Genomic DNA, 27,646 nt, shown 5'->3' on the forward strand with positions numbered 1-27,646 from the left:
AAAATTAAAATTCGAAAATTTTTTCTAAAGCCTCCAGGGGACTTCGTTTTCGCACGAAAAAATTTTATGTGCCCTTATTGCATCCGGACCCACAATTCTTCTTTTTTGGTTGAAAATTATTCTCCTTGTTTAAAAATTCATCTATTTTAATCAAAAAATTTATTTCTTTGGATGAAAATTCATTTTTTGGTTAAACTTCTTGTATTTTGGTATAAAATGGTTAAAAGTTCATCTGTTTTTTTGGAAATTTATCTAGTTTGTTAATAAAAATTTTTGTTTTTTAAAATTGAGTTCGAAAATTGTGAATTTATGTTTTCGGTAGAAAGTTATTGGGTTGAAAATTAAATTATTTGTTTGCAAATTTAATTTTTTGCTTAGAAATTTAAACATTTTGTGGAAACTTTGATTTCTTGGAGTTGATAATTATTTTTCAACTGAAAATTTATCTGTTAAATTTTTCGTTGAAACATTATAATTTTAGTTGAAAATTATTTTCTTTCGTTGAAAATTCTATTTTTTATCTGAAAATTTAACTAGTCCATTTTTGATCGAATACTTATTGTTTTAGTTCAAAATTCGTTTCTATAGATGAAAATTGATCAATTTTGTTGACACTTTTTTTTTCTTGAAAAATTTCCTTTGTAGTTATAAATTTATCTTCTTTGTTGGTGAATTATTATTCTTTAAAAATTCATTTGTTTTAGATAAAAAATTGATTTCTTTTGTTGAAAATTCGCATTTATTTGGGTTTACAATTTATTTTTTTTAACTGCAAGCTTCAGTATAAACTACAATGTTTAAGTTAAAAAAAATATTTTTTAAATTAATTTCTTAGATTGAAAATTTATCTATTTTGTCGAAAATTTGTTTTTTATTTGGGAAAAATCAATTGTTTACTAAAATTATGACTAAGGCATGCAAAACAAAATTTGAAACATTTTAGACCCAGAAGTCTTGTCTCCTATATCTATTTACATAAAGTCCATTATATTTGCCTCTTCGCAATAAGCATGATGGTTCTAAGGTAACTCAGGATTTCAAAACCTGAATATATTTGAGGAGCAGCTCGATCGTCATTCGTGAAGTCGGGAGAGCTCGGGTTCCTGCCTCGTGCATTTTCGGCTTTACACGAGGCTGGGCTTCGCAGCATTTAACAGAGTCGACTCACCGACACGCTACGTTTGAATGTGTCGCTCTCAGATGGGAGAGTGGTGGGGGTCGAAAAATCCCACGTTCTGGAGACACTGTTACTGGACGATCGCACAGAACAGCAAGCCGTAGTAGCAACAAGAGCTGACTTTTCTGAAAGCGTGCGCAGTGGAGGGAAGGGTGACGTTAATCGCAATCACAGCAGTGGTGTGGAAAAATTCAAGAAGTCAACCAGGGAGGGGGTGGTAGCGAGGAAAGACTCAGGTACAAGCAATCAACGCGGAAGGCCCTAAAATTTACAGCGCCTCCACAAGCTAGGCAACGCGGGTTCGAATAGGAGTCTGGACGAATGGCAAAAAAAGGCAAGCGTGACGAGCAGTGAGAGATAACACAGTTGGAGAAACGGGTAAGCAATTTAGAAATTAGGAACGAGTATATCGGAAAAAGCAGAGATTGAAGAAATAGTTAGAGGGAAGAAAGGGACGTACAAAGTGATAATGAAAGATTGAAGAAAAGACTGAGTGAGATTGAAAGAAGATTAGAGGGGGAAGAAAGGGCAAAGAGGAAAAATAACCTAGTAGTTATGGGATTAAAAGTGGGGAGTGAAACAAGAGAAAGGGAAAGGGATGGGCGGCATGGTTTCAGGGTTGAAAAAGAATAAGCAGTAAAAGGGAGAAAAGATGGAGACACGGAGGAAAAGGATGGAACAATGGTAAGAAGAATTATAATTGGAAATGTCAAAATATCGGTGTTTGTGTATACAGAAGAGGGGAAGAGGAAGGCTGGAGAGTAATAAGGAGGTGGATGGAGGAAAAGAAGGAAGAATTTGTTTTAATAGGAGGGGACTTAAATGCATGGACTGGCGAACAAAGGGGGGGAGGGTTATGGGATGAAGAAAAGGAGGCATTTATAAGGAACTCCAAACATAGAGAGACGGACAGGAAGGGGAGGAAGTTACTAGACATGATAGGAGAAAGAGGATGTTTTATATGTAAAGGCAATACGAAAGGAGATGAGGAAGGGTAGATCACTTTCTAAGGTAAGGAAGCAACAGTAATAAACTACATCTTGGCTAAAGAAAGAATGCGGCATATGATAGGGAGTATGAAGGTAGCGAATTAGATAGGTTCGGAGAACTTCCCGGCCATAGCTACACTAAAAAGAGGTGTCAGTAAGCGCGGCAGAGAAAGAACGGAAAAGGGGGATGAAAGAAACACGGAAATGAGAATCTGGGGGATAGATAAATTAAAAGCGTTTAAACAACAGATGGAAAAGGAGAAGGTTAGGTATGAAAAAGAGGAGGGAGTAGACTCGTTAATTGAAAGATTAAAGGGATCGATTGAGAAGTTAAAGGGTGAGTTGGATACTAAAGATAAAGAATAGGAGGCAAGAGAGGCTGGTGGAACAAGAACTGCTAGGAGAGTAAAGAGCGAATGAAAGAGTATGTAAGAAAATGGAGAAAAGGGGAAATAGAGAGGAATGAGTATAACAGGAAGAAAAAAGAACATGAGGAGATGCTGGAAAGAAGAAGACAAAAGGGGAAAGGATGAATATAAGGCAGAGGTAGAAAAAACGATCGAGGAAGGTAGAGTGTGGAATGTGATAAATAAGGATAGAGGGGGAAGGAAATACGTTAAGAAAGAAATAGAAATGGAAGAATGGATGGATTATTTTAAGGGTTTCTTAGGGGACGAGAAAAATAAGATTAAATGGGAAAAGTGAAGGATAGTCTAAGGTGAAATGGAGGAAGGGAACGAGATAACAAGAGAAGAAGTAGATGAGGCAATGAATAGACTAAAAAGAAACAAAGCGACAGGAGAAGACGGGATGGAGAACAAAGCGATGAAGTATTGAAGAGAAGGCGTCAGGGATGGACTGTGAAAGATCTGCAATAAGGTCTGAAAATGGGAAGAGTGGGCGGAAGAGTGGATGACAGAACTGGTGGTACCGCTTGTCAAGAAAGGGGAAGGAAAGAAGATAGAGAAATACAGAGGGATTACTCTAATGCCAGTCTACTATAAAATATATTGTAGGAATCTTAAGAAAAAGGTTGGAGAGTCAGGTAGAACAAAAAGAAAAGAAAAAAGAGCAGATTTTCTGGACAGGAGGGGGTCTAAGGCAAGGGTGCTTGTTGAACCCGTTACTATTCGATATGTTGCCGGTAGACTTAGAGGGGAAGCTAAAGGAGAAAGGGAAAGGAGGAACGGTTTTGGACAATAGCAAACTATACTCTCTAGCATACGGGGGCGATGCAGTTCTGTTAGCAGATGATGAGAAGAGAATGAACCTAATGATGAGAATCTTAGAAGAGTATGTTGCAGCAAAAGATTTAATAGTGAGAGTAGATAAGCGAAAGTTGTTGTGCTTCAGAAATAGAAAGAAAAAAATAAATTACTTTTAAAAAATGCATGGACAAAAAGTGGAAATTGTGGAGGAGTTCTGTAACCTAGATTTTAGGTTTGAGGAAGAAGGGGACAATGAGTTGCAGGTAAGGAAAAGAATTGAATGTGTGAGTAAAGGTATGGGCCTAGTATGGGGAATCAGAAAAAATAGGTTCAAGGACGATTGTAAAATGAAGGTCTGGTTGTTTGATGCATTGGTTTGGGCGGTGTTGTGTTAAGGAGTGGAGATCTGGGGATGAAAGGAACATAGAAAAGTAGAGAACGTGCATGAGCGATTTCTGAGATGGGTAATGGGAGTTAGCTGGAGTTGCCCAGGATACATGTTAAGGGAAGAATTAGAGAGGGAAAAAATGGTTACTGGACAAATTAATAGTGCGTGGAGGTTTAAAGAGAAGCTAAAAAGGGGAGAGGGAAATAGAGTAAGACAAGCATGTTTGTGCGAATTTCGTAACATTAAGACGAACAGTAATGTGGGAAATTCAAAATGGGAAGAAAAAAGAAGAAAAATGAGAAGGGTTTTTAATATACGAGAAGGGGTTGTGGAGTGGCTGGACATAGAGTTAGAGCTATTAGTAAAACAAGGAGAAGGGAGATGGTAACAGGAAACGAAAGCCCTGCAAGATCGCTTATTTTTAAAATTAATGTTATTATTATTATTAATATTACACCATTAAGCCATTTCCCTTTCGGGTTAGGCGTGACTCACTCGGCAGGAGAAAGGAGTAGTGTGTGGAAGGGATAGAGATTTTTCAGATTGATCCAGAATTCTCGTGCTATTTAAGTAAATAACACGTTCGTTCCGCAACACTGCTCCGACCCAGGTTGCTGATCAATCTCTCTAGCAATCACCCCAAGCGAAGGACCTCACGAAGTCGTTATGTAAGGTTCCCCACTTGGGACCATTAATAGCCAAGGTCTTTGTTTCAGGCGTCGTTCACTCTACTGGCACTCTTTTTATTAACTATTTGCCGCCATACTTTCCTGTCCTGGCATACTACTCTAGCTTCTTTCATGTCCATGCATTTTTTCATGCAGGCTCTCGTATTTCTATGACTTCTTATGTCTCTTCTAAGTAGGGTCTCATTCACACATTCTAACCATTCTTTCCGCGGTATACCTCTGGGCACGTTGCCATTTACTTTACCTTGATACACTTGTTTCGTTAGGCGTTCATTTGGCATTCTCTCAACATGTCCGAACCATCTTAACCGATTTCTTTCCCATGTGTCTGCTAGCGTCTCTTCTGCACCAGATTCTTTTAGAATTATCTCGTTACTTACTTTGTCCATTAGGGATTTCCCGCTTATTATGCGCATGGATCTCATGTCAATTGCGTTAATTTTACTCTTATCTTTTTCTTGACAAGTTCATGTCTCGCTACCATATAGTATAGTCGGTACAAATATAGAATTATGTATTGCCATTTTAGCTTTATTTGATATATTTTTACTTCTGATAAGGGGACCTGCTCTACCAATAACCTTCTTACCTTCATTTATTCGTCTATCTAATTCCTCATCTATCTTCCCGCCCCTAGTAAATAAGCTACCAATGTATACGAACTTATCAACTTGTTCAATTCTCTCATCATTTACTAAAATATTGCATAGCGTTTTCTCACTCTTTCCTTCGAACGCCATAGTTTTTGTTTTATTTGCGTTAATTTGCTATTGTTTATACCACGTTAAACGAAATAGCAGAATATAAGGAGTAGTTAAGTTAGACAACTGATGGCATTATAAATATATAAACCCGTAAAAGGAAGAGATCAAAAAAATTACATACATGCATACATAAATACATACACATATACATGCATCCACATATACATACATGCATACGTTAAATAGTCCATTTTATATCAAAAATGGTATAATCAAATTTTCTTTTAAAGAAATTATTTGTTGACCAATTAGAAAGGATTTTTCCACAAAAGAACTGAATCCTCACTTAAAAAGACGAATTTTCAAACAAGAATATTATTTTCCTACCAAAAATGAGAAATTTTCAACAAAATCCATTAAATTTCAAACAAATAATTGATTTTTTACCTAAAAATATTATTTTTCAACAACAAAGGATGTCATTATATTTCACCTTTGGAGTAATTAATTTAAAGAAAAGGGATTTTAACCAAATAGTTGAATTCTCAATCAAAAAGATTCATTTTAAACCAAAATAGATGATGTTTCAATTAGCAACTTTATATTCAACCAACAATGGGATAGTTCAGTTTTTAGTTAAGAAATTAATTGAGGGCAAGAAAAGTGGAATATAAAAAGCAATTGTTGAATTCTCTACAAAAAAAGATGCATTTTTTATCAAATATTAAAATTTTTGAATAAAAGAAATCGATTTTCAATTTAGAAATTAATTTTTAGCGAACAAAAAATGGAATTTGGAACAAAATAATTTTATCGTCAATCAAAAAGATGAATTTTCAATCAAGAGGATTGATTTTCTACAAAAATAGATGAATTTCTAACAACAAAAAACACAATTTAAATTAAAAATCTTAATTTCCAACTAAAAATGGATATTTAAAGTTTCAAAACCAATAAATTATTTTAAAAAAAGAATTGTCAACAAAATAGTTGAATCCACAATCAGAAAGAGGAATTTTCAACCAAGAAGATTAATTTTCTACCAGAAAAGACAGATTTTTAACAATATCCATAAATGTTAAAACAGATAGTTAATTTTTCAACTAAAGAGGGTCAAGCTTCAATTAAAATTATTAATTTTCTACTTAAAACGCCACAGTTAAATTTTCAGGTAAAAAAATTACTTTACAACCAGAAAACAGTGTTATACAAATTATTTCGAAGGAGATGCAATCCATTTCAAATCAGGCAGGTTTTGCATTTCCAGGTGCAGAAGCTATCAGAAATGGAATCATGTTGTTTTTAGATTAAATTTGGCGAGAAGCTTTTTTCCGTTATAGGAAAAAAAATTATTTGAATTTTGTAATCTATGTTTAAAAGATTCATTTTTAAATAATAAGATTAATGTTATACCAAAAAGACAAATTTTCAACCAATTGCTTGATTTATAAACTAAAAGGGAACAATTTAAAAAATGCTGTTATTCAAAATATTCAATAATCTATCTACTTGGTAAAAAGTTAAACCATTTTGTTAAAAACTAATGTTTTTGAATGAAACAAAAACAGATGCATTAAAAAAATAATTCTCAACGAATATGTAGTAGTGGACATCTTTAAACAAAAAGAAAAGAATTTTCAACAAATAAAGAATTCTCAGTCAAAAAAGAAAAGAAAATTATGCCAATTCTTGAACTTTTAAGCCAAAAGACTTTTCAAGTTTTTCTTTTTTTTAACGTATTATTAAAGTACATTTAATCGATGTTTTAAAAGTTGTGAAGAAAAAGTAACACTAACATTTAATAAATAATTTCATTAGTTTTACGGTCATTTTAAATATAATAATTATTAGTTTAATTTTAATATATTTTATGTTTAATAATGAAAATAATGTATTTTTTTAAATAAACTTTAATGTGAAAATTCTAGGTGAGGAGAAACGTGCATTTGATTGGTCTTTACAAATAGTAAAAAACTATTTTCATACGTGGATTATTTTTTTAATGTAATTTTTTTAATGTTTAAAATGATTAATGCTAGTAACCTTGTAGAAGATATCCTGTAATTAGTACATTTGTATTCAAAAATGTAATTTTTGTCCAACTTTGTAAGAATTTATCTACTCTTTAATTCAAAATTTGTATAGTACGTATATATCATGTTATTTCTGACGAAATCGTGTAATGTTTTTGTATAACTTGAAATAATGAAACAGTTATTACTCAAATTTGTATGACATTGTATTCAACAACTAATGTTGGGGAGACTTGGCCAAGATTTTCAGGAGAGAGTTGACCAAGTGGCAACAAGCTGATTAAATATATTTTTTTACTTATATAAGGCCATTAATTATAATGCACGTGTGTGCTGGACTTATAAGCCATTAAGTAATTAGTGTGAATATGCAATAATAGTAGAAGTGACAATATTTGTAAATATAATAGTAATTGAAATAGAAGTAATAATATTAGTAAGTATAAAACTCTTTTAAAACATAACTTATTTCTTATTGGCGTATTTAAAACACTTTGTGATAATTATAAATTGGCAAAAGGTAATGCGTAAATTTGTTGACGAAATTATAGATGTGAGAATAATTATTATTTATCACCAAAAAAGAGTTTATTTTACTTATAAATTTTGTTAAATATTTTTTGGAATAGTTGTTAAAATAACAAATAAAAATTCTTTTGAACGCAAAATGATGGAACATATTAAATACTGAGGGATAATGTGGTAAATTAATCAACACGCATGTTGAAAAATTTTCTAAATTGATCAACAAAAATTGTGGTATAAAAATGCAAAGTGCCTTATATAAAGAATATGATTTTCATTAACGTGAGTTACAAAATTATAGTAAATGTGATTCATCAATATCAGGTCCAAATTAATTTTTCAATGAAAAAAAAAAAAATTTTGAATAAAAAAGTTCAATTTAATTTGCTACCAGAAAAGACGAAATTTGCTTGAATCTTATTATAAAAGATTAATTACAGTTACATGTACGAAACTCATCCTGTGGTGCCTTCTAATTATTTTATACTAATATTTTGAACATTCATTAAATATAAATAACATAGAAAAAATTAGCATTTGGTTTATCCTTTGAAATTAAAAAAAAAAGTAATAGGCGCGCGCCATGGCGCTCGCGAGATTGCTACGATGGGTCCTAATAAAAATCACAAATTTCACGCGGGTCAATTCTAAATCCCCTAACTGTGCCGGACTTCTTTAAAAACAACGCATCTGTAGCATGCAGATTCTAAACCTCGTAACTTTACTGAGTCCGTTTGAAAACAACGTAACTTGATTTTTCCCTTTTTTCAATAGAGCTCATTTTAATTGTCACAATTCTGTTTCGTTTCAAATCGACATGCAATCGACGGAAATGTGAAGCACTTCATTTTTTTTGGAAATATTACAAACATTTTTTATAAAGCTAAATATTTCAGGCATGACATTAGCAGTACAAGAGAGGTTATGTTTCAAAAATGTTGAGCTGCGCGTTATTTCATAAATTTAAACCTAAGTAAATATTGATAATGTTTCTACTTACCTATTTTGACATCCGTCGTATCTAGCACCGTATCAGACGACATTTTAGAATGCTTCTGTCATTACCTAAGGACTTCCTTATAAGAAGGAAACTAATGGTTACTGCAGTCAAAACGAGACCGAACGTGATACACGCTGTTTGCCGCGGTATACCAAAATTTGGTATATTGCTTGTAGATCGTAATTCAATTGGGTATTCAGCTTTATAAAAAATGTTTGTAATATTTCAAAAACATATAGTACTTCACATTTTGGTCGATTGCCTTTCGGTTTGAAACGAAACAGAATTGTGATGATTAAAATAAACTCTATTGAAAAAAGGGAAAAATCGAGTTACCTTGTTTTTAAACGGGCTCAGTAAAGTTACGAGGTTTAGAATCTGCAGATGCGTTGTTTTTAAAGAGGTCCGTTACAGTTAGGGGATTTAGAAGTTACCCGCGCGAGATAAGTGTTGTTTATTAGGACCAGTCGCACTAGTGAAACTTTGAGATCACCAGCTGTTTCATTGTGTAACGTATCACGCCGTTATTCAGTTCACCATGGGTACACTCATGGTGGCGGTTTGCTTTCTCCACGATGCACAAAACTCATCATATTTTCAATTAATTAGAAAAAAAACAAGAACCAGACCATTTTTCAAAAAACCCCTATTATGGTGATTGTATTTAGCCATTTAGATTATGTGATTAAAATACGAAATCAATAAATTTATAATTGTAGGAGAGAGGTTGTCATTGCATAGAGCTATTGTAGGCCCGTTTTCATTTAAATAGCCCTTATGTCATTGGACACTTAATTCAATATTAGCATGATTTTTAATTTGTTTATAAACTTGAGCAGTCTATTTTCAAAGTACGCCAAAAAATATGACATTCTTGATTTTAAAGTTATACAATATGTATCGGATTTGACAAAATTGAAGGAATATAAATTCTTATTTTTCTTGCAATTATGGTAGGTGTACATAAACGCTTCAGCTCTTCCACCACAGATTGTAATTTGTACAAGATTTTTTCCACGAATCGTAAAAAGTGAAATAGAAGTTCGACTAGAAATTATTATTTTCTTTTCATGAATTTAAACGTATTTGTCCAATTTTACAGACAATCAAATAATTGTATAAAAAAGTTAACAAATGTACAGTATGTGACTTTAATGTATCATTCCTATTATAAGAAACATAGCATTATCTAGCTCATGTAACCTCCGCTTAATTAATTTAAAGGAATTCTACTCGTTAATACAATAAAACAATTATTTCAAAAAAAATCTCATTAAGTTTATCGGAATGCAATAGAATTGAATGAAAATCGATCAACTGCAGTTCAATTTAGTGCAGTGGCCTAGCCAGGATTTTTTTTTTGGGGGGCTACGACTTTTTTGGAGGGGCTTAGGGTTTGTGTATAGCCAAAGAGTGGGTGGAAAGAAAATTGAATAATGAAAATCCTTATTTTCGAGGGGGGGGGGGCTTGAGCCCCCAAGCCACGCCCTGGCTACGCCACTGATTGAGTGGAATTCAGCATAATTTGAATCCATTCAACGGAATTCAACGAAATTCAGAGGATTTAATCGAAAAAGAACACAATCGCTTTAAAGTGGATTTAACAACACTGAAATTGATTTAAACTAAATTTAAGATAAATTGAAGGAACTTGACCTAAATTTTAAACAAATTTAAAAGAACTGTAAATTAATTTAATAGAATTTCACTCATAATCTCAAGGTGATTTTAACTGCATTTAAATTAGCCATAGTGACTTCAACTGAATTCAAAAGAAATCAAGGCTATTTATCGGAATTTATCAGAATTTGATATAAATCAACGAAAGATAATTGAATTTAGCCTAATTCACCTAAATGTAAACGAATTTTACGTAATTTATTAATTATATGTTTTTCTATTATTGGTAAAAATAAAGTAAAAGAAGTAGAAAAAGCATTTCGCCTCACTTCAATATTCAACAGAATTCTGTTCAATTTAATGAAATTTCATTAAATTCAGTTGTTTTTTTTTTTAATAAAAGAAGCGTATCTTATTTAGTTAGATATAGTTATATACAGAGATCTAATGCAATCAGTGCATAATAAATTTCTTACATTTAATGAAATAATTTTAATAATATGTTATTTGTAACATTGTGGTACTTACTCATGACTGTAACATGAACCGTGAAAGTCTGATTCAAACCATCTGAATTTATCGCAGTACAAGAATAAAGTTCGCTATCCTTCAATTTAGGATTATTAAGTCTAAATCCAACCCGTGGATCAAATGTTGACTGCATTTCCTCATGTACCTAAGTTTAAAAAAATAAATAGAAAAATTATGTTTGGTCGTGCGGGGTGAAGTTTGGAATGTAAATAAATGCAACTATTTCTGAAATATGTATTAAAAATCAGTTCGATAAGAGGATGCCAAACGCATTCAAGGAAGGGTTTCGCAGTCTACAACTACGGCAATCAAAGAGTTGTTTCATTATATAAAAATATAGGTTAATAACTTTATTAGTGATAATAAATATAATAATTTGTTTATATACGAGGCGTGTTCCAAAAGTAAGGTGACTTTTCAATTTTCGTGGGCTACGTACATTCAAGTTTTAAATTTTTTGTGTTGTTGTGTTGGTACACTCGTCACGATCATATGTAAAAGGTTAGAAGGGTTTGGTGTGCTCGGCGATTTCCTTCTTTCGAAAAAAATGGAGCAAAGAGTTTGCATTAAATTTTGTGTGAAAAATGGAATCCAGTACTCTAAAACTCTTGAAATGTTGACAGTTGCATACGCCGAATTACCATCAGAAAAGTTGCTGAAGATTTTGGCATATCGGTTGGCTCATGCCATGCTATCTTTTCGGACGTTTTGAGCATGAGACGTGTGTCAGCGAAATTTGTTCCAAAACTGCTTAATTTTGATCACAAGATCCATCGCATGACCATCGCTCAGGAGATGTTCAATGAAGTCAATAATGATCCTGATTTTCTCAAAAGGGTTATAACTGGGGATGAATCGTGGGCATATGGTTATGACGTCAAAACGAAAGCCCAATCGCCTCAGTGGAAGCATCTTGAGTCTCCAAGACTGAAAAAAGCACGTCAAGTTCGGTCAAATGTGAAGGTTTTGCTCACTGTCTTCTTTGATTACCGTGGCGTAGCGCATCAGGAATTCTTACCACAAGGTCGTACGGTCAATAAGGAGTATCACCTTCAAGTTATGCGCCGTTTGCGAGAGGCGATACGCAAAAAACTTCTGGAACTTTGGAAAAACAATTCGTGGCTTTTGCATCACGATAATGCACCTGCTCATTCATCGTTGCTTGTGAAAGATTTATTCTCTGACCAAAAACAGCATCACAGTCATGCCTTAGCCTCCATATTCACCGGATTTGGCCCCCAGTGACTTTTTTCTTTTCTCAAAACTGAAGAGACCCATGAAAGGACATCGATTTTCAACGATTGAGGAGATAAAAACTTAATCGCTGAAAGAACGCAAGGCTATACCACAAAATGATTATCAGAAGTGCTTCGATGATTGGAAAAAGCGTTGGCAAAAGTGTATTATATCTGAGAGGGATTACTTTGAAGGGGACAACATAAATATTGAGGAATAAATGAATATTTTTTGAGAAAACCATAAAGTCATCTTATTTTTTGAACACACCTCGTATATTTGATAATAAGTGTAAGAACTACAATTAGAACCATCCATGTAAAAATTCGAATAAGAAAATGCTTCTAACACATCACAGAATAAAGTATTGATAAAACTTGTTTCATGAAATTTTTTAGAGGGATAAAGTTTTATTCAGACAACTTCGCGTTTTTCAAAACATGTGTGTTGTCATGGAAAAACAAAACAAAGTTTACCCAATATTTCGTTAAAGTTTATCCTGTAAAGTTAATTTTTGTTGCAGAGAATCTTTCATCGAAAATCGATGTAAAGTTTATCTTCTGTTTTTTCTCTGATGGGACTAATATAAAATTTCCTCCTTTTTCCTCATTGTAGATCAGAAAGCACAAATTTTTTAAATTGAAGACACCTCAGTACTATTAAATTTCCTTTTGGGTCCCTCATATATAACTTGAGTAAAGTTTTTAATAAATCGATTATTATACATTTGGTATACTCCCGTGCAGAAATTTATCCATCTAGAAAAAACTTATAGTTGCCTGTCAGGTTCTAGTGAAGAATTTATAAGTATGGCAAAGCAATCTGTATTTAATGAGGTCCCGACCAGACAGCTCTTAAAATCATATATACTTAAAATAATAATTTTGAGTTTTTTGAAGATTTCAGTAAGCAGAAGTAGTGTTTTTACTCAAATTTAAACTCCTCATTCTCGAAAACTTGATTTAGGTCACTAATGTATATTTTTTTCGGGGCCTGGCATATACAGGGTGAACACGCTAGCGCTTTCATGCATTGCTAACTTGAATATTACTCGAATTGCACAACAGCAGAGGAGAAACCATTGTACAGGGGCATTTTCATATTTCGCGCCTTTAAATTTGCACTCGGATCGGCCATTAGGTCAAGTCTGTGCATATTCGGATCAAGTTTATCATAGCTTCCATAGTTGCGTTCGAAACTTCAAATGGATACAAGTGTCAAAAAAATATAGGTTATGTTATGTAGTAATTAAAAATAATAGCAGTGTTTCATTAATAATGAAGTGAGACTTGTGGACTAAGAAGTAAATGTCAATTTGTTTCTGTTCCAATAACATTATGGAATGGCTGTTGAGTGACAAATTGGTGATAATATTCTACGAGTATTAATATATCTGCACGGGAGTATATCAAATGTATAATAACAACCGATTCATTACAAATTTCACACAAGTTATATATGAGAGACCAAAAATGTTAATAATATTTTGCGGTTACAGTGGGCGCACAGTGCATTCCCTAGTAGCACGGAACATTCCGGGAACGTTTTCGGAACTTTCCACGGGAACCTTCGGAACGTTCCAGTGGAACGTAACAGGAACGTTCCCTGAGTGTGTGAAATGTCCGCTACTTGGGAACGTTCCAGTGGAACGTTTGAGTTACATTCCACTGAAACATTCAAAGAATAAATGATCGTTATCGTTATTATTATCAATGAATACCCGATAAACCGTAAGTGATAGGTCAAAATTACTGTCAGTTTATGATATAGATACTATATCACAATGTAGTATATACGGTATTCAAAACTCAAAAATGACATGTATTTTTACCTATCTCTCACGGTTTACGAGATAATTGATATTAAAAATAACAATAATGGAAAGTTCCCCTCAGGTCCTAGTGGAACCTTCCTGGAACGTTCCACTTGAACGTTCTGAAGGCTCCCGCGGAACGTTCCGTGCTATTAGGGTTGTGTTTAATGCGTATTTTCGGCATAAAAAAGTTATGTTATAAATAGACAGGATATTTGTTCATCAAAGTAAATGAAATATTACATGCGAAAACTTTAAATTAAAATTACCCACATTTACTCACAGCGATTTGGGTAAAAATGTTAATCCGAACATAACCTCGAAATAATGACAGACCGGCCCGGCCTTTTTATCATACTTTGGATTGATTATTCTTTACCAAAGAAATGTTTTGTGGTTTTGTATGTTTATTATTGGCAGTGTCGGCAGTAATAATTTAAACAATAATTACTTATTAATGCTTTAACAGCTATTACTTATTAATAATTGTAATAAGTAACATATTACTTCTGAAATTAATCATTGATTTCCGTTGTTTTTTCACAGATCGATCCTTGACGAAATACACATGAGGAAATTCAGATGGAATTGATGCATTCTAGCTAGTTTATTTCAATAAACATTATTGGAAAATCATTATCTCTAGACCTTATACCAAGACTGGGGATCGATCAGCCTCTAAAATTAATACTAATTCAATTTGTTGGCATAGATGTATCAAATAGATATCTCGAGTCAATTTAACTTGCCTGAATTTTAATAAATAAAGTCTTTACGGATATTTTTTATTTAAAAAAAGGTTTTCTTTGGACCTCATCTTAAAATTTGATTTTATTAGCCACTAAAGTCAATTGAAGAAGAATTGACGGAGGACGGACAATTGACGAAGATAAGCGAGTTCGATGTAGCGCACGGTTCTTAGTCCTCCGTTAGGCACATGCTCCGATATCCTTCTGTTTGGCGCATGGGGTCTGGTCAAAACCCTATATTGATGTATGCAAATGTATGGAAATATGAAAATGTTCCTTTCACTTTTGTTTTTTAATGATAGAAAATTAAATTCTATGAAAAGTTAGGGAGTTTCAAGCCGCTAGCTCGATCAGAATATTACTGAAAAAACAAGTTAAATCGCAAAAGATCTGGCTGGACCCATGAGCCGAACGGAGGTTCAAGATACGCAGCAAACACGGTACCTCTGCATAGCGGTTTTCTTCGCAAATTTTGGGTTATGAATTAACCTGGTTTTTAAGCATTGTACAAAAGTTCAAGGAATTCTATTACCGCATTAAACATTAAAAATAATCATTTGCATCATCGCAAGTTTCAGAACGAGCTACTTTGATATTCTTGGGAAATTTCGATCATAAAAATTTTTGATTTTTGATTCTTATCTTGCAACTGCATTCTAGCCTAAAATATCATGTCTAGATTTATTTATGATGCACTCCTATCCTAAGCGAGTCTCTCATTTATTTTAGTGACGGATCAAAACAAATTTTGAAATGAGGCCCAGAAAAAACGTCTTCTAAAATAAATAAAAAATCCCTAAAGACTTTATTAATTAAAATGCAGGCAAGTTAGATTGCCTCGAGATATCCTCTTAAAACATCTATACCATCCAATCGAATTATAATTAATTTTAGAGGCTGATCAAATGCCATTTTGGAAATCAGATCCAGAGAAAGCAATTTCGAAAATTGAATAATTTCTTAGAAAATTGAAATAGGAATTTTGGCCTAAAATATCTTGTCTAGATTTATTTATGCTATACTCCTATCATCAACGAGTCTCTAATTTATTTTAGTGATTGATCAAACCAAATTTTGAGATGAGGTACAGCGAAAAAATGTTGTAAAATAAAAAAAAATCACAAAAGACTTTATTAATTAAAATTCAGGCTAGTTAAATTGCTTCAAGATTTCTTTTATACACCGATACCATCAAAATGACTCAGAATTAATTGCAGGGTCTGATGAGTTTGGAAATCAGTTCCAGATATAGCGATTTCCAAAATAGAATGATTTCTAAACAAATTGGAATAACAATTCTGGCCTGAAATATCATGTCTAAATTTATTTCTGCTACAATCCTATTGCCAAAGAGTCTCTAATTTAGTTTAGTGGTTGATCAACCCAAATTTTGAGATGAGGTCCAGAGAAAATATTTTCTAAAATAAAAAAAAATCCTAAAAGTCTTTATTAATTGAAATTCAGGCAAGTTAAATTGCTTCGAGATATATTTTTGATACACCTATACCATCAAATTGAATTATAATTAATTTTAGGGGCTGATCAAACGCCAGTTTGGAAATAAGATCCAGAGATAGAAATGTCGAAAATAGAATGATTTCTAAACAAATTAGAATATCAATTCTGGCCTAAAATATTATCTCTAGATTTATTTCTGATACAATCCTATTGCCAAAGAGTCTCTAATTTAGTTTAGTGGTTGATCAACCCAAATTTTGAAATGAGGTCCAGAGAAAACATTTTCTAAAATAAAAAAATGCGAAAAGACTTTATTAATTAAAATTCAGGCAAGTCAAACTGCCCCCAGATATCTTTTTAATACACCTACACGATCAAATTGAATAAGAATTAATTTCAAGGACCGATCAAATGCCAGTTTGAAAATCAGATCCAGATATAGCAATTTAGAAAATAGAATAATTAAAAAAATTGGAATACAGAAAAAAAGTGGCTTAGTTATGAGACACCTAGAAAAATTCATTAAAAACGGGAAAATATCAAGTAAAACCTAGATAAATATTAGCAAATATGAATTTTTATTCATTCTGAAGACTTTCAGTAGACAATAATTATTTTTATAACTGCCACTTTTCACAGTTCATTATCATCTTCCCAATCGAAATCACTATCACAATGTTTGCAAGTGTAGAAACTTGCACGCATATTTGCACATCTCAAATGAACAAGCCGCTCTTACAAAAAGCATTTGATAGAGTTAAAATCGGTCAATGTGATCGGCAAAAACTTTAAGCAAATGGTGCAAAAGTCTGCATCTTCAACCGATAGTGGTGATAGTATTGCTTCGGAACACTTGGCTGGTGGTTTTGCCTTCTTTGGTGTTGGGTTCTTCGGCGCTACTTTCTTCGCTGCTGCTGCTTTTTTGCTGCTGCTTTCTTCTTCAAAATAGCAATTTTTTCGGAGTAGTCAGCTCGTTACTCCCTATCGTCTTTCAGCCACATTTCGATGGTTTTTGTGTGGCAGCGGTTGCTTGCAATGGGCCAATTTCGTTTAAAATCGATGATAAAGTGGTGGCAGCTGACAACTGATTCCGATCGAGATGTAGTAGGTTCAGATGTTGACGGTTCAGATGTGACCACTTCTTCTTCCCGACCGATATTAGTCTGATCAAAAATAATACACCACTGTTCATCTTCGTCGAGATCAGCGTCAATTGAATGGAGAAATGCCCGTTGCAGACAGCCGATCGTATGCTTTCATTTTCTAACAAACAACTTTTAATGCCTTCAAGCAGCGTATTATAATCCGTTTTTTCGGTTTTAGTTGACGTTTTTGGAGTTGACATTGCTAAAAATAAAAATAAATAGATCAAAACACCAGTTAAATGTGAAATAAACAATTTATGCTGACAAAAATTATATTTGACCGTCGTATACGCTTTCAATTGTATACACTGGGAAAAGAAAAGTGTCTCATGACTAAGCCAGTACTATGTCTCACAACTAAACCATGACGCCACTATGAGGATGGCAACAACAAGTTTCCAACCGCATATTGGCATAATGGAATATTGCATTACAAAATACGAGGAAAACACTACATGATAATGCATTCCACTTACCTTTTTCAATTGATGCACTCGAAAAAATGGCACTTCGCAAAAAATCTATAGTTTTTTCACTTAATTTTTGCGCACGATATGCGCAACTGATGCAAAAACGCATTTATCTACTGCGGTGTAGGCACAAATACTATCTCAGCAAAAAGAAGTTCGGGAGTAATCGGGTCGGTCATGTTGATATTGCATGACAGAGAAAATCGAATGCCTCACAACTAAGCCTGTCTCATAACTAAGCTACATAACATAATGTAAAGTAATTGAGCGATTGAGTATAGTACTGAATATTTGTGTGTTTGTGTGCGTTATATGAATGGTGGTGTCCTTTCCAATTTGATAAGGAACCAGTATTACGAACAATTGAGAGCGATATATAAATTTGCCAAAAGCTAGATGAAGAGAGAGAGAGTAAGATTGTAATGTCAAGTTATCGGCAAGCACAGAGAACCAGAGCTTTGTCGACCGTGAAGGCAAGCCCTTCAGTATATTATTTCCTTTTTATTCTAATATTTTAATAAATTATCGTACTTTTTAATTGTGTAGCTCCTAAATTGTTCGTAAAATTACCATCCAAGCCCCCATTCTTGACATTACAGTCTCAGAAGTGGGATGGTACCGGTCGCGTTTATTAAATTGATTCGAGAAAATTGAAAATGTCCGGGAACTTTGTGTTAGGACGCTCTCGAATTTGAACTTGACGGACGCGCAACGGATTACACGAGTGTTTTTTGTGTGGTGGCTTTCCAGGTTTATGCCTACGGTCAGGCCTATTGTAGATAAAAGCCCACGTGATAAAGTGCACCATTTAATTGTTACACTTATTGTTTCGTGCAAAATGTGAGCAACAGGATTACCAGTGAAAGTGAGAATATGTTGGCGACTCTTGATGCTTTGACCATTGTTAAACTGAAAGACGTTCTACTACGCAGCCCTATGCAAAACGATCTACAAGCTTCGAGAAAAGAAAATGAGGCGCTAATGGCGGAATTAGAGAAAGCCAGAAGCGATATTGAAAAATTAAAAGCTGGCACTGTGGCGCAAAAAAGCAATTAGGATCAAGAAGAAGCATTGAGGGCAGTTCGAGCCGAAAGAGAAGCACTCTCTAAACAAAAGGAGGCGAAGCAGCGTGAGCTCGCCAAATTGCAAGGTTCTGAAAATCTAGAAGTGTCTAGAAATGATGAAGAAGTCTCACAATTTGCCACATTAGAACGCGTACGCCATCAGTTAATGGTCTTAGAACGCAAAAATCAATATTTCTTCGATTGGAGAGTTGCTGAGTCATTTTGATATAACAGGTGGTGTCTTTGAAGGTTGAAAGCAAAGTCTTCCTAAGAAAGCAATTTGAAGAAAGGATTTGGAAACGAGGTGAGCTGTTCATCGAATACATTCACGACAAAACAATTTTGGCAAATCGTGTTCCGATTGATGACACTGAGCGAATAGATTACTTTATTGACGGAATACCAGATCTGACATTGCGCAACCAGGCGCGCACACAACGTTTTGAATCCATAAAAACGTTATTGTCTGCATTTGAGAAGGTGTCACTGATTTCTAGATACTCGTCATTAGATGAGAAACCTAAACCTTACTAGAAAGATGATAAGGCGATTTTGAAGCCCGCTGCCAAGGAGGAAACTTTAACCCAGCGCAGGATGCGTTGCCATAATTTCAGCAAGTGGGGTACGTATCTTCCGAATGTGACCAGCCGGAACGCAAGAAGGCTTCCGGCTTCAGGTGTGGCTCAACCGAGCACGCTATCAGGGATTGTCCACGATGAGATCAGCGCTCTTCACGAGAGCAATCTTCAGCTAAAAATTCCGAGACAACCAACGTCAATCAGCGAGAAGAAGACGAGGACCTGAGAAGAGTCATTCACGAGTTCAAGATTGATAGTGAAGTGTTCAGTATAGAGTTACCAACAAGATTGGATAGTGGAAGTCCAATAAGCTTTATAAAAAAAAAAAGATGTGTTAATACTGATGTAATCCAGGAAATAAATAAAGTTACTTGTGAGTATTCTGGTATAAATGATTCGAAACTAAACATTTTTGGATTTGTCAATTCTAAGGCTACAATTGGAGGGTTGATTAGAGATATTAATTCATTAGTTCTTGATGATAATACAATGAAATTGCCAGTTGTTTTGGGGCGCGATTCATTAAGAGAATTCGGATTTAAATTGGTCGAGTCAGGTGAAGTTATTGAAGAAGTTGTTCAAGAAATTCTGAATATTGATACTGATGCGATAAAATTTGAAAAACCCGAATGCCTTAAAATTAACGAGGGAATTTCTGTACGCGATCAAGATAAACTCAGAACCATATTTTACGAGGAATATGTTAATCCTGATAGGCCCGAAAAATCCAAGGTTGAAGCGAAAATTAAAATAAATTTACAAGATCATAAACCCTTCCAATTTGGCCCTAGAAGATTGTCCCATGCCGAGAAAAATGATCCAAAAAATATTTCAGACAGGCTGATTAACTTGAAGCGTATCAAATCGCGTGAATTCGAATACGCATCCCCTATTGTTTTAGTGAGAAATAAAAATGGTGAACCACGTATGTATATAGATTATCGTACGCTTAACAAGTATATTATAAAAGATAATTATTCATTGCCTTTAATTGATGATCAACTCGATGTTTTGAATGACACAAAGTTCTTTTCGAGATTAGATCTCATTAATTCTGGTGATCCAGTGGCGTATATGAACGACATATTGGTAGCCATAAACACAATTGAGCACCACTTTACAATTCTGAGAAAAGTGTTCAGACTTTTGGTAGAAAGTAAAATGGAACTTCGCCTCGATAAATGCGAATTTCTTTGTAACAATATTGAGTTTTTGGTTTGTGAGATAAATGTTTCCGACAGCCAAGGGAAATTCATCAAAAAGTTTTCAATTTTTGCTAAACCTCTGTACGATCTTTTACGAAAGGGCGCAGAATTCAAATTTGGAGACGAACAACATAGATCATTTGATTTTCTTTTTAAAAAATTGAGAGAAGCTCCTATTTTGGCGATTTATGATCCTAAGGCTGAAACAGAATTGCATTGTAAAGCGAGCTCTCATGGATTGGGTAATATTCTAATGCAAAGAAAAAAAGATTTAAAGTTTCATCCGGTTTTTTATTTTTCAAAGCGCACGACTGAAGTAGAAAGTCGGTATCATAGTTTTGAGCTTGAAATGATGGCCATTGTTTAAACGTTGCGAAGATTTAGAGTGTATCTCCATGGAATTGAGTTTAAAATAGTAACAGATTGTAACGCATTAACATTGGCTTTAAAGAAAAGAGACATTAACGCTAGGATATCTAGATGGGTTATGAAACTTCGAAGTTTTGACTATGCAACTGACCATCGTTAGGGAAGAGGGATAACGAATGTAGATGGGCTCAGTAGGTGTAACATGATATGTAGGATAAATTGTTTAAGTTAAGGAATGGTGTAATTTATCGAAAAGCAGATAATGGTAACACGCTTTTGTTTTATGTGCCAAATTCTATGGAAGAAATCTAGTTTTTAAATACTATGACGAACTTGGTCATCAGGGATTCGGAAAAGTATATAAAGCGCTACGAAAAAGTTATTGGTTTCCGGATATGAAAAATAAGATTGCAGATCATATCAAAAATTGCTGTAAATGCATTTCGTTTACACCGACTTCTGGTAAAGCTGGAGCGGAGGTCAAGATGATCCCGAAAGGCGATAAGCCGTTTCAAATTGTACACGTGGATAATATTGACATTTTCGATTCAAGGATAAAATCAAAGAAGCAAATTTTAGTAGTCGTCAATGCCTTTACTAAATTTACAAAATTGTGCCCCAAAAACCACAAATTGGGTGGAAACTATTGCGTGTTTAAAAAACTATTTTTGAGATTACAGCAAACCACGAATTTTAACATCTGATCGCGGAACATCTTTTACTTCGCGAGAGTGACATGACTTTTTTATGGAATACGACATTAAGCACCAGAATGTCGCAACTGGGTCTCCGCAAGCGAATGGGCAAGTTGAAATTGTCAAGAAAGTCCTAGGGCCCATGTTAGGAAGATCAAGCGATCACGACTGCGGTACATACGTGTAATATCTACAGGCGAGGAACCTAGTAAATTGTCGTTTAGTTTACGCCAACGTGGAAAGGTTAGCAATTATGTAATGGAATTTATGGAGAATAACATAAACAAAAACGATAGAGCTTTGATTGCACTACGTGCCAAAGCCGATGCTAAATTATAAGAGGCACAAAATCGATACACTGACAATGCTAATAAGAAGTAAAAAGACGCGCATGAATATCAGGTAGGCGATTATGTTATGCTAAGAAATTTTGATTCGACTAAGAGAGTCTCTCCCAAGCTCATCCCTCGTTTTAAGGGACCATATTAGGTTATAAAAATTTTTCGAAACGATCGATATATCGTTGTGGAGATCGAAGGTTTTCAAGTGACCCAGCATAAATACGAAGGTGTGTGGGAACCAAAAAATATGCGAATATGGTATCCAAGTAATTAAATGTGTGTGACTGTGTCCATAAATGTACGTGTGATTAACGTTTTTTAGCGTTCTTCCGGGGACGGAGCAAGTCAAGATTGGCCGAACTGTAAAGTAATTTAGCGTATGAGTGTAGTACTAAATATGTGTGTGTGCGTGTGCGTGTTATGAATGACGATGTCCTTTCCAATTTGATAAGGAACCAGTATTACGAACGATTGCGAGCGATACATAAATTTGCCAAAAGCTAGATGAAGAGAGAGAGTAAGATTTCAATGTCAAGTTATCGGCGAGCACAGAAAGCAGAGCTTTGCCGATCGTAAAATTATTATTATAATTATATAATATTAAATATATATTTCAATATATTTTTTCAATTTTTTATTTTATTCATAATATTTGTTGTTAGTGATAGAAAATATTTTATTCTTATAATTTGCTGTGATTCTCAATCACCTACATAAATAATGAATAGACGCACTTTTATTAATTATTGATCAAAAGGTTTATAATTACCTATTAATCGACAATTTTTTGTAATTTTCGATGATTAATATCGTTCTCATACAAATTGTCAGCATTTTCAGTCAAGAGAAAATATGTTTCTGTGATTAAGCATTGCAAAGAAGTATTGATGTATTTATAAATAATTATTGACAATTAAGTTGAATCTCGAATTAAATTTTTTTTGATTGATTGTGCATTCAGTCATTAAGATTATCAATGAGTTCAATTAACCTAAGTAAAAAATAATTTTTACTTTATTTTCATGAAGTTCCAAGATTATAGGCTCAAAAGATTAAAAGTAGGGTCAGTATTGTAGGCATTGGTGGATCCAGAGGGGGGCGATCGGGGCGATCGCCCCCCCCCCCCCAGCTCTAAGTTTTTATACTTATAACTTGAAATATTTTTTTTTTGCTTTTTTCGACTTATACGCCCCGATCGCCCCCTCCGAGACCAAGGCCTGGATCCGCCGCTGATTTTAGGGGGGGGGGGGGTAAACAGCGTTAAAGTAAGGTTTCGAATTATAAAAATGTAGAGTCTTAAGATTCAAAGTAGCTTCATACAGGTGTTACAGCCTCAAAGTAGGCTATAGCGTTTCATTATCTTGAAGTTAAAAGTTTAAAGCAGGGGCTATAAGTTTAAATAGCGTTAAAGCAGTTTTTAATAAGGAGCTGCAACTTCAAAGTAGGGTTAAATTTCGACTCGGTAGCGTAATGTCCCTAATTTTTACGATTTTTTTCGGATTTTTCTTTCAGTTTATATTCGGGAAAAATATATTCTTTATGAAGCCTAAGAAACCGAAAAAATATCTTGAAGCTCTAAAAATTATAAATATCTTTTTTCAGTATCTCTTATGAAAAGAAAGTATAGGTAAGTATTGGATCTAATACTTTTTTCGCGAATCACTATTGGAATTATAAAACTTTCTTGCGAACAAAGTACTGGATCCAATACTTACCAATACTCCTTTTTCATAAGGAATTTGAAACCTTTTTCGGGGTTTTTCATGAAATTTATATGTCGGCCTTGAATGAATCGTAAATTGTTTCTAATCATGAAATATTATTAAAAAGCGGTTGCAATTATGTCGAAACTGTTGTTCGAATAGATGAAGACCCTTTCACTTTGTTTTATAAGGCTTTCCTTATTAGAAATATTTCACATTATTTTTAATATTTAGTTCCTGAAGTTAAAATTTTGTGTCGATATATCTGATTAGTGTTACTATATAATTAATCTCTCACGCTTACGATGGTTACAGCATAATATTTCGGAGGTATTTTTGTTACAGTTGGATTTTTATTTTTGAATAGTCTGCACTGGGCTGTCCCGGTATACATATATTACCACTTACGGACGCAACTTTTGTAATACCATGAAGTGATCTGATGAAAGCAGTATCCTTATGAAAGAGAAATATTGGTGAGTATTTAATTTAATACTTTTTCGCGAAAAAAGTACTGAAACCAATACTTAACAATACTTCTTTTTCATAAGGGTGTATCTGATTACATATTGGACAAATTCTGGTTTTTACCCCACCATTCACGGACTCGGTTGAAGCCAAGTGCATGATAGGGGAACCTACAGCTTAAGGAGATATCTGAATCACCAGAACGTCGGTAAAGGCAGATGAAAAAATGTCGAGAGGTACTGGATCAGGAATCGAACCCCGGACTTCCAACGGGAAGTCCGAGCGCCTAACCATATGAACCACTGAGACTACCTTCTATATTATTATTAAATAATAATTGCTATTTAATTAAAAATATATAAACATACTTCCCCATCCGCTGCAAATGATATCGTTATGTTTATATCGGGAGAAGTAGGCCTGCATGGTATTATTGCATCGTTTCCGCGACTAATTCGCATGAAATGAGAATCGTTTTCTTGGACGAATAATTTTGTTTTAGCTGAAATAAAAATGGTATATATGTAACTCAAAAATGTATATTCTTATTTATCGAAAAGTATTTAAAATCATAAAAATGTTTGATATATTTCTTAATATATACTTTTCGATTGTATTTAAGGACAAGAATAGATTTGTACTTTTTTAGACATGCTTGTTTCGAATTTTCTTTCTTTTTGTAAAGTACAGGAAAATTACAATGACATAAGTATGTTCGAACAAGAATCTTTTTCATGACGTACATTTGACGTAAACATATATCCAGGCAAACTGTGGGTCTTCACCAAGGTTATCAGGGGTCGCTACGTTCACATCTGCACAACCGTACCACCCAGTGTCGCCAACAACAGTTTCAGGACGCCGAAATTCATGAAAGTAAGAATATTCTTGCTCATGGTATTCCCCTTCTGATGACGTAAAGTTTGAAGTAATTATCTAAAGAAAAGTTAACAATTATAATTTATTATATTACCTTATGCATATAATATTTTTCTTAATGAAAAACTCGTTAATCTGTTAGATCTGATCAAAGATTTATACTTTACAATACAGAATTGTATAATTACATTGTTGAATTAAAAATGTTTTCAATTTTAAAGTGTCTCATTATTGAAGCTCTCTTTTTTATCCGATATTCATTGATAATAATAACAATAACAATAACGATAATTTATTCTTGGAACGTTCCATTGGAGCGTTCCAAAGTGCCCCATGGACCGTTTTTGGAATCTTCCGTGCTATTAGGGTACATTTAAATAGGTCAGGCACCCTTACTTGTAGGCGCGTTCCGCCTTTGACCAATTTCGTTAAATTTCATATTGTTTATATATTACAGCTTTATGTTTGACTTTATACAATATTCCTTAGGAGAAATTAATCATGCATAATAATTAATTATAGTTATTAGATGTAGAAGCCATTACATAAAAGCCTCGTTAAAGAATTTTTTCGGCATTGGCATGATATAGTCACTTTTTGATAACTTTCTTTGGTCCGCAAAGTAGCGGTTTCACAGTAGAGAAAAAGGATCAATTTTGTTTCAGGGCCGCCAATTCTTAGCCCTGGCGTCCTAACGACATAACCTAAAAATAGTATCTAACTGCATACAAGAGACAACTAGACTTAACAGGAGATTTTTTCTAGTATAAGATTTCGTTACTTTTTTAACTTTTCAAGTACACTGCACGATCAGAAACCTCAAAAAGCTTGCACATGAGGTAAAGTACTCTAAGCACGTCAGCTATTTTGATTTAAATTCATACATAATACAGAATCAGATCATTATGATCTCAAAAGTCGATCATTCACTCCGGTCGATCGAAATTCTCTTGAATTCGGTATCATTTTTGTTGCATACAAAAATGATATTGATTTGGGTATCATTTTGCACAATTTTTTTTTACTGTGTTTTCAAGTCGCCCTGCGAACATTGAGTTCAGCGTGAAGAGACATGTCTATCACAGCACGAGTAACGTACAATTTTTAACTCTGAATCAGCATTTCATGAGACTGGAGGGCCGTCTGAAAGTTGAGCCGTGAAAAACATACGATTGACGCGGCAGTCATCCCCAAAGGAAAAAGTTATATGTAGTGCACAAAATAATAATATTTGTAATTTGCTTTAGACATTTTTCTGTACAAGAAAAATTACAAATATCAGTTCTTTGTCAACTTTATATGATCTATATATAACTTTTTCACCTGCGTCTGTTTAGACTGTGATTGGTGATCTCGTATGACGCGAAATTTAAAACGTGATTCGGTCCGAGCTAGAATGCTATGTGGTTTCATTATTTTTTTCAGCAGTACTCTCTAAATATGAATCAATGAAAAATGCACGGATTGAAATAGTAGTTCAACATCTCAATAATTAATCAGTGATTTCGGACTTATTCATTAATCAGTTCAGTAACACCAGGAAAAATCATGTGAAGCATAACATCTAAATTATTAAGTTAAGCGTTGTTGTTACTCTGTTACTTTAGTAGAATGAAGAATTCCTTAATGAAATACATTTTTTAATTTTCGGGCTTTAATTCTACTAAATTAACTGAACGAAGAATACACTCTGAATCGTATAGGAAGTACTTACTTAACGGGCGTGTACATAACAGTCCAATCTTGAAAATAATGTAATATGTGAGGTTGTTTGTCATTTAAAAGCATCGAAAATTTTGACCTATTTTAATATTTGATCATATTTATGAGTTTTAAGTTTTTGCTATGATTTTTTATTAAATGTACTAAAATACTATATACATAGAAGTCCATACGCGCGCTTCGCGTGCGACCCCTTGCTTTACTTGCAATTATTTTATTTGTAAATGAAGTTTTATATGATACCGCGATATTCATTTTTGCTTTAACCCTTAAACGGCCAAAACGCCACTACCGGGACACTGCTTTTCAACGGCCAATAACTAAGACTATACGACACTAGAAAAAATTGAGACAAATATATTTTTATTGCTTAAGATCTCCTCTTTCCGACGGTGCCAATGAAATTCCTCAAAAAATTTATTTATTATCCCAAGATGCAGTTTAAACAAAAAAAAAACGTGATTTTTCGTGCCTATTTTTTTTGTGAACCATTTTCCAAAGCTTTTCGAGTCTGTAATTAACCTGGAATCTCACTAACCGGTGGAATAAATGTCTAAACTTTGAGAATCCATGGTTTAAAGATCGATTTTTCGTTTTAGTATTTTCAAAATGGCGTCTTAATGGCAAAATTTTTGTGAAAACATTCATGAATTTTTTTACAATAAACGATGCGCTTTTCGGAAAAATCATCAAGAATAAAAAGTTCTTGTAATCAGCCAAGGAATACGATGACTGATGATTTTTCCGAAAAGCGCATCGTTTATTGTAAAAAAAATTCATGAATATTTTCACAAAAATTTTGCCATTAAGACGCCATTTTGAAAATACTAAAACGAAAAATCGATCTTTAAACCATGGATTCTCAAAGTTTAGACATTTATTCCACC

At 33.7% G+C, this 27,646-nt stretch overlaps 1 protein-coding gene across 3 annotated transcripts in view; it reads right to left on the reverse strand.

Annotated features, from left to right (window-relative positions):
* The window catches only part of LOC117172386 (vascular endothelial growth factor receptor 1), a 170,861-nt gene that overhangs the window by 88,714 nt on the left and 54,501 nt on the right, over positions 1–27,646 (reverse strand). Inside the window, exons 3-5 of one of the 3 annotated variants that reach the window (XM_033360248.1) lie at positions 24,902–25,094; positions 24,527–24,660; positions 10,862–11,009 (exon numbers count right to left, since the gene is read on the reverse strand). In XM_033360248.1, coding sequence (XP_033216139.1) covers positions 10,862–11,009; positions 24,527–24,660; positions 24,902–25,094 — 475 coding nt within the window. Of the gene's footprint in view, positions 1–8,713; positions 8,839–10,861; positions 11,010–24,526; positions 24,661–24,901; positions 25,095–27,646 lie in introns of those variants that run through there. The other 2 variants (XM_033360249.1, XM_033360250.1) reach the window with 2 other exon arrangements.

Source organism: Belonocnema kinseyi, chromosome 5, assembly GCF_010883055.1.
Source record: "Belonocnema kinseyi isolate 2016_QV_RU_SX_M_011 chromosome 5, B_treatae_v1, whole genome shotgun sequence".
Lineage (NCBI taxonomy): Eukaryota > Metazoa > Arthropoda > Insecta > Hymenoptera > Cynipidae > Belonocnema > Belonocnema kinseyi.